Source organism: Parasteatoda tepidariorum, chromosome 7 (genome assembly GCF_043381705.1).
Source record: "Parasteatoda tepidariorum isolate YZ-2023 chromosome 7, CAS_Ptep_4.0, whole genome shotgun sequence".
NCBI lineage: Eukaryota > Metazoa > Arthropoda > Arachnida > Araneae > Theridiidae > Parasteatoda > Parasteatoda tepidariorum.
This window is the reverse complement of record NC_092210.1, coordinates 77,754,611-77,766,250: the sequence shown is the minus strand read 5'-3', so window position 1 is coordinate 77,766,250 and position 11,640 is coordinate 77,754,611. Positions and strand designations below refer to the sequence as shown.

Below are 11,640 nucleotides of genomic sequence, written 5' to 3'. Positions count from 1 at the left end.
ACGTCCAAAACTACTGTTATAGACTTAACTATAGACTAGAAGCCGTTGCAGATCTCTGAATTCAACTACCTAACATTAAAACCTCATTTTAAGACTGTTGTAGATAAAACAACGAAAAAACTTCATTCTTCACATTAAGTTTTCTCAAAAATAATATACATTTTTTCATTCTTGGTGTTTAATCATAAGAAGCTCAATCGCTTATTGTTCCGTAACCGAAAAAAATTGGGAGCCGTAATTCAAGGCCGTTAAAATAGATTCTCTCCATCCATCTTCATGCTCAAAATCAAGTTAGAAATTCTAATCCAGACCCTCTGCTTACTATGTAACTAAATTACGTAAGCGGTGAGAAAGAGGGAAAGAAAGGATAAAATTACAGAGATACATTCTTTATTCTTGTTAACTTCCCTGAAACGTCATGCTAACGTCGAATCCAATGAAAACTAGTTTCTTCTGTTTGCAAACAATGCGAGCAAGAATATAGTGTTGTCAGCCGACCCTCCAGTTCATTATTAAAGCGTCAGTTCGCTCTCCTATGCTATTTTGACAGCATTTTTTCGTTTCCTATTGTTATGTAAGATACAATATCAAAGTCCGAAGGATATTCTCTAAATTTTGACGATAGCTTTATCGGTCACATCCGCTTTGACAAACTCATCGTGCGGATATAATTTTTTAGCAGTCAGTCACTTCGTAGAGGATTAATGCGGAGATGGCTTTTCGTCGCTCCCTTATTACAGTGAATCAACAGTTGAGAGTTTTAGGAGGTGTGTATTATCGAACCAACAGAAACTACAATGTTTATTCGAAGGGACATTATAAACCGAGTCGGCCTGTTGCATATGATAAGCAGTCTGTACTGTTACCGGTAAGAAGTGTTTTTATACTTGAAACGATTAAATAATTTCGAAACATTTTAGGAATAAATGATTTAGTACCATAAAACTTTTAAATGATTTTAGTTTTAAAGCTTATTCTTAATAAATGATAAATTAGAATTTAAAATTCTTTTCTCTTGTTCTTTATTTTAGTGAATATCATTAAAAACACGAGTTTTAAATAATATAAATAAAATGGCAGATAAAAGAAAGTAAATTCATATTTACGGTAAAATATTTTTTTTTGAGAAAACAATTTAATTAACTAGACTTAAAAAGCTCTGTTATTTATTTTTACATAAAAATTATTACTTAAAAAATGATAAAATTTTAATTTGCAACAATTTTGGAATTTCGTAAGATATTTGAACAGCGTATTTATTCACATATATTTGTATTTATTCAATATATTTATAGGCAAGTAATATAATATGTATTTATAAGCCATAAAACTGTCCAAAAAGCTGCTTGTATCGAATTACTTGCATTGCAATAATCTTTTATTTTAATTAAAAATTCCAATCAATAAGGGTAAATTCAATTATAATTTCATATTTTACAACAATTTGAGTTAATTTAAATAAAACAAATTTTAGAATGTTGCATATTAAACTTAAAAATTGAAGATTACAATGAAGTCTCAGTTCTCGATAAAACTCAAGTGTTTTATTTACAGACACTCTTATTTGAAATCATCAATGTGTTGTTCCAAAGCTTCTGATAAAAGTTAATGTACTTACCGTGGCTCTTATTTAAAATAGTGAATTATCTAAGTTTCTTTTTATAAAACTTAGAAAATTCTTAATTTATTTACTTAATTTAATATGGTTATTATGATTAAATGTGCGTAGATCTTTCAAGTGATCATCGCGAGATTCCAGTTTTATTTTCTTCTGAAGAATTAATAAATATAGTAATAAAGTGAACACAAACATTAAAAATCTAATGTTTGTAAAATTCGAAATAAGATAAATAGTAATGAATAGAAATTTTTTTTAACTCTTTGACGCAGATTGGTCTCACCGGACTCCCTTTTATATAATTTTTTTTGCTGGCGCTCTAATTACAATATATATATATATATATATATATATATATCGTTATTTTCTAATTCTAAAAAGCAGTCATAGTCATTTAAAAAAGTCTGTTAGATTATCGAAATAATACTTGCACTAAAATATTACATCCCAAAAAGTACATAAAATTTTGTTTTCTTTCATATTTAAAAATGCATCAATAATTTATTTAGTAAATTAAAGAAATTTCAATGATGAATAACTGTTACTCTTAGATCTATATAACTGGAATTGAGTGCAGATTTGAAAAAAATTGTTTGAAAGTGAGCAGCGTTTAGAAGATTTTATCTATAACGCAGAAAAAGGCACCGGTGTCTCATGCTGTATTTCATTACCATAAATTATTAAAATGCTAATTATAATATTATTCACTCATTTTGACCTGAATTAATACGAAATAACAAAAAAAAAATGTGTTTAATACAAATTCTACATCAAAGGGTTAAGTAGGAATGAAAGTGTTAATCATTTAAGCTCTTTTTTTTAACAGAATAATTCCTAACAATTGTATATATTTCAAATGTTTGTATTCAAAATAATTTGGTCTATATCGATAACAATTATTAATAATATATCCTAATATTTCTGTAGAACTATTAGATACATTATTCTCACTCTAACATTTGTATATCAGCTGTCGTCCAAACATTTAAAATTAATGCCATTTTTTTAATTAATTCATGCAGATAAAATAGGTTGATTATTTTTAATTAATTTTATTTACGTGAAAGCTTAAGTGGAGATTAACTTAATTAAAATTCCATATTTTGTCTGCAACTATTAACTTCTTAATTTATTAAATAGTGTAACCGGGATAGCATGGCCGGTAGGGCGTTGACCCCATGTCCGAGAAGTCGCGAGTTCGATCCCCGCCTGCTGAATACTCCCCGTGTATAAATTGGTAACTAGTGCACGCTAGATATGTCGGGGTCACAAGATCCTCCAAGTTCTCATAACAAATCAATACGTCTGAGGGTACTGTATCCGAGATAGTGCTCTGGTCTGGGTCATAATTATGATCTGCGGATGGGGATGGCGTGTGAATGTGTCCTCCCTGTAAAACGGGATGTGACGTATGTATGTTGTCTCCGGATTATTTTCAGGGATGCTTCCCAGACAGTCGCCTATAGCTCATTGTGCCTCTCTAGTGCGACGTAAATAAAAGTAAAGTCATTAAATAGTACAATAAACTGGCCAATTGTTAATATTCCGTAGCACCACTACTTCTACAGAAAAGAAATGACCACCATTTTCTGGTTAATATTTGTGCATAAAATGTTTTAAATTTATATTGCTATAGATTATAAATCTTTTAAATTATACTTAATGTTATAGTTTAACGAATATTAAGGATAATTAAAAGTGTTAATTAAAATACAGTATCTACAATCAATTGAAGGCGTTATTGTAGCATGTGCGAAGGATTAATCGAAATCCCTATTATAAAAAGGTTAGTTAAGTATTTGGATAGTTTCTCATACTGACCATCTCATATCAATTTTAAAAAGACATGACAAAGGAATATCATGCTAAGTTTTACATTTTTACAGTCCAAGAAGTTCTTTGAAAGTTTTCTTTTTAAAATTATAAATGTAATTGAGATTATTATAGTTGTACACTTACTAGACAGCTATAAAATATTGCACTAATATTGTAAAAATTGTTATATCTCTCTATCGGTAGTATTACTAAGTGCGTATTAATATTGAAGAATGAATGAACGAGGTATGCAACAGGAAAATTCTTTTGAAATGGTTGACTTACCGTCACGATTGAATCTTTTCCGTCACGATTGAATCTTACCGAACGGTTGAATCTTTTTACCGTCACGATTTTATGCCTATTTTATTACTCAATTTTGCTGTTTTAAAAGCTCATCTTATTCACTTACCACAAAAACTAATTTTTTTTTTAAAAAAAAGAAAGAAAAATTTCAATGTTGCGTATCTAATTCATCCATTTACCATTCAAGTACGGAGATGAATTATATTATTAGAGTTTACAGTATCGGCTATACTGTGTCAAACGTAAATGCCATTAAGTAATCTTCAGGTGAGCTGATCAAAACTATGTTATAAATTAAATTTGATTTTAAAAAATGGGGGGGAAAGAAGGAAAGATCTGTGAGAATTATGAATCTAAAATGAGGGGGAAAAACTGAATGGATTACGACGCCGCAATGCAGCTCATTCTTTTAATTTTGTTGAATGAGAAATTAATATTTTACATTTATTGAAGTGTTTTAACATACCTCTTCTTTTCCTTTAAATGAAACTTTGCTTTAATAATAAGTATTAGTTGTATTTACTTTATTCATTAAAGTATCCAAGATATTTAATTTATTATTCTACTATTTGACCAACCAACTAACCAACCAACCAACCAAAAGGCACATTTTTATGTGTCTTTTTTGTGATGCATGATTATAAAAACTTTCCAACACAGTTTTACCTTAGAAAATTTTATTTCGACCAAAAAAGGGCTTCAGTGGTACATGTTACTGCCATCTACCGGCAACTGCATAAATTAAAACTTGAGTACTTTCGGAATAACTTCATACGTTCTTTTTTTCCATATTCGTTTTTTTTACTATAACGCTTCGAAACCCCGGAGGGAATTATGAATAACCCTATAAAATTTAGGATAAAGGGAATAATTTTAAGTTTTTCAACCAAAAATTACATAGTTAAATTTTTATTTCAAAACAAAGATTAAACTATTACAATTCTTAAAGATTCTGCATCAGAAGTGGCAATAATATCAGCAATAGGATCTTTAAGATTGATGATTTGCGAGAAAGAAATCTACTTTAAACTCAAATTTGTCCAAAAACTTACTGATTTGTTAATTAATTTTCGAATAATCGGGTAAAACAATAAATTTTTTTAATTTGAGTTAGAGATTTTGAGGGTTTACGAGATTAATTTTCAGTTGATGGATTCAATAATATTGGAAGGAAAACCACGGTCTACAGTGACAGTTTTAAGGAAAAGGTGGTCTTCACGCGCACTTTACCTTCATCACACCTTACGTCTTTGTTTCTTATCTCCCCTTTTTTACTATCTTGTTCAAACTTATTTCTTTGTCACTCTTGGTCAAACAAATTTGCATTGGTTTGTCTCTTTACTTCCTCATCATCATTTGGTGCTTAGGAACCTAAAGAAAGTTCGTGTTTAAATAAATTTTTTTGCTACAATAGAAAAGTTCCTACTTATTATTAGAGAAATAATTTAAGTTTGTGTGCATAGATTGTCAATTATCATAAAAAGTTCCTCAAGCAAGAAAAAAAATTCTTCGGCACCCTCTTCTTTGAAGGTGGTAAAAACGATTCTGACTTTGCTCATAGGGTTTTGGAATAGGGAGCAAAATGAGGAAGGAATTATCTAGTGCAGGCAGACAAATATACTTTTATTAAATATGAAAATAATTGTTATCTAGGCAATTGAGATAATGTTTCAGATGTATTTCTACGCTGAATAGAATGACATTAATATCGAGAAAGAATTTTTAAATAGGGATACAGTGACCTGTCAGTTATGCACCACCTCTCTTGTCCACCTTTTTCATTCATACAACAATTTTTATAGGTCCCCAGTACATTAGGTACGAAAATAATGATATTCATCCTTTGTTTATGCGCCTCTCTAAAAATAAATTTTACATTTATGCGCCGAAATTTTACGCTAACATTCTAATATTTTTTTCCTTTAAATATTTAAAAAAAAAAGGTTTTAGATTAAAAATTGAAGTAAATAAGCAATCCTTGCTACAGATAGAAATATATTGTTAGATTCTATTGAATAGTTCACTTTTCCTTCTCTGCGACCTTCTCATTTTTGCTGTTTCTAGAAAGACATTCTTCCTACAATTTTGAATAGCGCGTCCTATCTGTTACATCAACAACAATAAAAGTCCATTCATCTTTAAGAAAATAACCATTCCTCTTGCCCAGAGGTTAGTTTTACTCCCAAGCTGTTTCATAGAAAAAAAAGACACCTAGAATACGAATGATGAACGAGACCGCAATCACTTACTTGCAGTCAGATGGACATCTTGGATAAATAAAAGGAGGTGGTCTGTTTAGTGACAGTAGTAATCGAACAACCTATTGTGCAGCATATTAGGACGTTACGTACTTTCCTTAAAAATTTATCATGTAATATTTCACCCCTCCTCTAAAACTCAAATTTTTTGTGAAGAACTGTTCATTTATATCTAACTTAAACTTGTGTAGTATGTAAGATTTGTCTCTTAACGAAATGGTAAAGAGAACGAAATTTAACTTATCTTTTAAAGCAGATGTCATAAAGAGATTTGAAGAAAATCCATCGACAACTAAAAAAGCTTCAGCTGATCATTTTAAAATTCCTGAATCAACTTTAAAAGGGATTTTGTTTAAAAAAAAAGATGCAAGTGTTGCTGCTCAACGGGAATGTGGAATTAAATCATCGAAGAGAAGTCGTATTCAAGGTGGAAAGTTTCAAGAACTGGAAAGTGTTTTATTACAATGGTTTAAAGAAGCTTGTGCTTCTAACATTCCGATATTGAATTACTTAGGCAAAAACCAGTACATCTCGCAGAAACTTTGAAAATGGAAAATTTTTCAGCCCCACATGGTTGGGTGGAGAAATTCAAGATCCGACATAGCTTAGAAACTCGTATCGTATCTGGTGAAAGTGCAAACGTGGACGAAAAGATTGTAGAGGAGTGGGAAGAAGAATTAAAATCTTTAATTAAAGGATACAAGCCAATGGACACTTTCAACTGTGATGAAACTGGTTTGTTTTTCAGGATGATGCCTAAGAAAACATTGGCATTTAAGGGGGAACCCTGCCACGGTGGATGAATCAGTAAGGAAAGATTAACCGTTTTATTATGGATCAAAAAAACACCCCCCTTTTATTATTGTCAAGTCGAAAAAGCCTCTCTGTTTTAAAAAAATAAAGCGACTTCCCTGTGAGTACTCAAGCAATAGAGCATCATGGATGACTTGTACGCTGCACGAGCAAGTTACAACCTTTAGAATTAGGCATTACCCGTTCCTTAAAAGTGCATTACAGAAAAACATTGATCCGTCGATATCTTGCAGAACTGGAAACATTCAAATCAGCAGCAGCCGACGTAAGGATTTCAATTCTTGATGTTATGAATATGGTATAAGCTGCATGGAGAAGCATTTGACAACCCAGCATAAGGAATTGCTTCAAAAAAGCTGAATTTCTAATTTCAGATGAAAATGAATTTATGGATCAAATTACCAAAAAGTCAGTGGAAAAACCAAAAGGTTTTGGTTTTTCCACTGACAACAGAAATACTCCAGTGTGTTTGTAGACAGCGCGTCCCCTGAAGAAGTGCTGTCTTACGAACACACACATCTATTTTATTGCTTTTTTCCGCTTTAATGTTTGTTTGAATATCTGAATTAAATTGAGCAAAATTTGGTTCCAGCTGCTTTAGGCGCTTTTCCATTTTGATTTAATGTTTTAATAGTTAATTTACTTCTATTTATCTTTTTTGCTGTTGTAAATTGAATTCTTTTTCTGATTAGAATGCTGAGTATTGCTTATTTCTCATACCTTGGCCTATGAATTCAATGATCCTTATTAATTGTTTCGTTCTACAGAGCTTTTTGCCAAATCCAAATTGCTCATCAGGTAGTAGTTGTAATTTGTCTTCTATTCTATTGTAGATAATTCTTTCGAAAATTTTACTTAATGTGGGCTAATTGGTCCATGGTTGTGGGGCATTGCAGGATCTTTTAGGGGGTTTTGGGTATAGAATGATAGTTGCTTCCTTCCATTTATTAGGGAAGTAGCATAGCTTGAGGCAAGAATTATTGATATTTGATAGGTAATCTTTTTTTTTGGGAGGTTTTTAATCATTTTATTAGTGATAGTGTCACCACCAGGTGTTTTTCTGGGTTTTAGTCTTTTAATAAGATTCATTATTGCATTATTATCTGTAGGGTGAATACTATGATTAATTTTTAAATTTTTCAAGAAATTTCTGTTTTCTTTAACGACCATGTCTTCGAAATCATCGTTACAATGTTCCTTGTTTTCAGAAAATTTTTCTTCCATGGTATCAGCAAATGCTTCTGCTTTTTCTTCTGGAGTAAAAACGAGCCCTCTTTTATCATGGATGGGTTCATTAATTGTTTTTGTTAATTTAAGTGATTCAGTAAGCTTATGTAGGGAATTATCCGCAGTATTTATTAATTTCAGTTTTTCTTGCCAGGTTTCATTTCTATGTTCTAGGCATTGTTTTTTAATTTGTTTGTTTAATTTATTAACTTGAGTTTTTAATTGTGAATCAAATGATCTACTCCACATCTTTTTTATTTTGTTTCTATATTTTATGAGTTGTTTAATGTATCAAACTTTAAGTAGTTGATTGTTGAATGTATTAATGGAATTATCAATATCATTAGTTATTTAGTAGTAATTCATTCATATTGTTTTCTTCGAGATAATTAGTGTGATTTTGCCAATTAGTGATTTTTATGCTATTCTGGTAATTATTAATATTTTGTGCTATAGTGGCAAAAAGAAGCCACTTAGCCACTATTTTGAAATCCTCTCCCTTGGGAGTAGCATTTAATTCATTTGGTAGCGTCTCTACCGCCGCCATCTTGTTTTCGTTAACAATGGATTTATTTAATCCATTATAGATATCAAAGCTAATGCTTTTTTGCTCCTTTATTGGTGATGACTCATTTTGTACTGCAAAGCTTAATTGAGTACGTACAAAATTAAATATGATTTGAGCAGCTTGTAGCTGATTACAGATATCAGGAGTTTGCTCTCGTGAGTTTAGATCACTCATCACCTTATATAGGTACATAAATTCCTCACTTACACTTTTATGTCTGGTTTTAAAACCCAGATAATCAAATGATTGTTCATTATTCGCCATAATGATAGTGAAAACTGATACTAAGCTCAATAATTTATTCCGACTACCAGTTGTACCTTGTTGTGAAAATATGTGCCGCTCGAGCACAGGAAAATTCCATACAGCTCTAAATAAATGGTAGTGTTGAAAGAAATTAGCTACACAGTAACCGATTCACCTATTAAAAGATATTTCAGACTACACCACATGGGCCTTGTTGTGTAGTCGAAATGGCTTTGTGAATGATTGTCTAAGATAAAAATACAAGTAATGCAATTAAATTAGGAAAAATATCAAATACCGTGATCAGTAGAGAAGATAATAATCAATCAGCATAGGAGAGCACAAGTCTTTAAAAGACATAATAAGTAAAGATTGGTGGTCTTGAAAAAGACCATTGTTTTTGAAGTATTCCAAAGCTGGTACGTAACTCATAAGCTGGTAGCCGGCACAGGCAGGGATCAACTATCGAAAAGTAATCCATGATCGCCTTCTGGCACAGAGGCTAAGAAAGAAATGAATGACCAATTAGATGATTAATATCTCATATAATTAATATCTCAACGTAAATAAAGCGTAATTTTTGCCATGTTTGAGTTTTATCTCTTATTTGGCTATATTTGTATAAAATATAATTTTTTGTGCCTCGTCGTAGCATGCATGTAGAGTCTTTCAAATTCATTTGTTGTTTGCTTCGTTGAAAGTTAAATAGAAAGAATACGTTGAATTGTAAACACTACAAATATAATAACATTGAATAGCGCGCTTTTTCAAGCTTAAGCGTTAAGACAAATCGGGTGTAGTAATCTAGAAATCTTACGATGAATTTTAACTCCTGTCGCCTCTTTCATTGTCTTTATACGGTGTGAGAGAGATGTTTATTGGCTACAGGCAAGATTCGAACCAAGAACCTCTGGAGTCTCATTCGGATGCTTTAACCACTACAGAAAAGGGTACACATTCCAGTCCAGGGTGACTTAGGAAGCCTTTCATATACAGTTGCCCAGCTTGTGGTTATCCATCCTATATATAATAAGACAAAGTAATTGAAAGGCTCATATGAAACACTAGTTTTGCAGTTCTCAACAGTTTTTTTTTAAGAATAATTTGTACAATTCGAAACAGTTGGCATATCTGTGTATGTATAAAGGGCCCGTGCTAAGCATTCGCCTCCTCGCCAAATACGACAGAATCGTGAATTCGGTGAAACGAATTTTTGTTATGACAAGAGTATTGGCGAGCGATCTTTTCTACCGAACAGAAAAATATGTTTCCCTCGGTCCTGAAAATTAACGTTAATATAAATTTTAATTCGAATCTAATTAGAATTATATTAAGTTCAGATAATGTAAGCAACAGGCTAAAAATAAACTGTAAAATACAAATGGAAACGTGCGTGAGAACTAAACGTCCTTGAGAAGTGAGAAATAAATTCCTCAATCATGAAATTGCAAATATCAAATCCTTGATAAACGTGGTCTAGAGATTTGCAGGAATGAAAAGAATGCAATCTTTTTCAAAAATCTCAGTTCGGGGATTATTATTATTCATTTTGCCGCTATTCGACGTAATGGTGATAGGTGGCGAGATCCCTGATTTTAAATGACCTCAATTTACTGTCGACCTGATAATAATCATTTATACAAATCTTTTTAGCGTTTTTTTTAAAGAATATGCCAGGGCCGAGATAGCCTGGTTGGATGGGCACTGGGCGAATGCCTGAGTGTTCGTGGGTTCGATCCCAGGCCAGCTGAAGACTCCCCATGTAGTAAATGGTGACTGATGCACGTTAAATCTGTCGAGTCTCAAAGTCTTCCATGTTCCCATAACAAATCAATACCTCAGGAGGTACTGATCTAGGAGTTTCCTTGTGTTCTGGATTGGTTCAAAATTACAAGGATATGGAGTTGAACATTAGTGGTCATAAACTTAAAATTGGGTCGGCTGTTCAACGACGGGTATAATAAAAATAATACCCCAGAGCCGTGATGGCTCAGGGGATGGTGCGTCCGCCTTCCAATGAGGTGAACAGGGTTCGAATTTCAGCTATGGCTGGTTTATACGGATTCCGCACCCGGCTTGCACCGACCAGAATGCTGACGTAAAATAGCCGCAGTGGTAGACGGATGATGGGTCAGAGTCCCCAGGCCGTCAGGCTAACAGTGGGAGGTTTTCGTGGTTTTCCTTTCCATGTAACGTAAATGTGGGTTAGTTTCATCAAAAAATCCTTCGTGTATATGTTTATTCATAACTCGACCTGCCTTATTTAAGGGCATACGAGTGTAGATTCATAAAACATATATTATACACACATAAAACATCAGAAATTATATAAAATCACAGAAATTTAAAATCACAGATGTCAGTGGCAACAGCCCGACAGAAAAAAATACAGCATTACAAGTAACAACACAAAAAAAGGAATAACCTCAATGACATCTGCCAAAACTGAGCCATTATAAAAAAATAAATAAATAAATAGATTAAAATCCAATACGATCCCTTACGCAATTAAAAAAATCAAAAGAATACAATACAAAAAATTTAAAATCTCAAGAAGGAACGATAAAAAAGGTCCCAAAGTTAAAAAGAAACATAATAACAACATACACTAATACAAAGGACTAAGTAGTTAAAAACATGACCTATAACCGGGCCAAGACAAATAAAAAAAAAAAAAAAAAAACTATAGTTAAAAATTTAAAAACTCAAAGTCTAAAATTAGTAAATTTATAAAAATAAATAATAAAATAGTAAAACATGATACGGTTGAGACACCCAAATTAGAGGCC

General features: G+C 31.9%; 1 protein-coding gene across 2 annotated transcripts in view; it reads left to right on the top strand.

The window, feature by feature from the left end:
* Window positions 1–345: 345 nt before the first annotated feature.
* The window catches only part of LOC107447553 (long-chain-fatty-acid--CoA ligase 5), a 66,978-nt gene continuing 55,683 nt past the window's right edge, over window positions 346–11,640 (top strand). The window contains exon 1 of one of the 2 annotated variants that reach the window (XM_071183667.1): window positions 346–868. In XM_071183667.1, the coding sequence (XP_071039768.1) occupies window positions 713–868 (156 nt within the window). In that variant the 5' untranslated portion in view covers window positions 346–712. The remainder of the gene's footprint in view (window positions 869–11,640) is intronic. The other variant, XM_043046009.2, reaches the window with a different exon arrangement.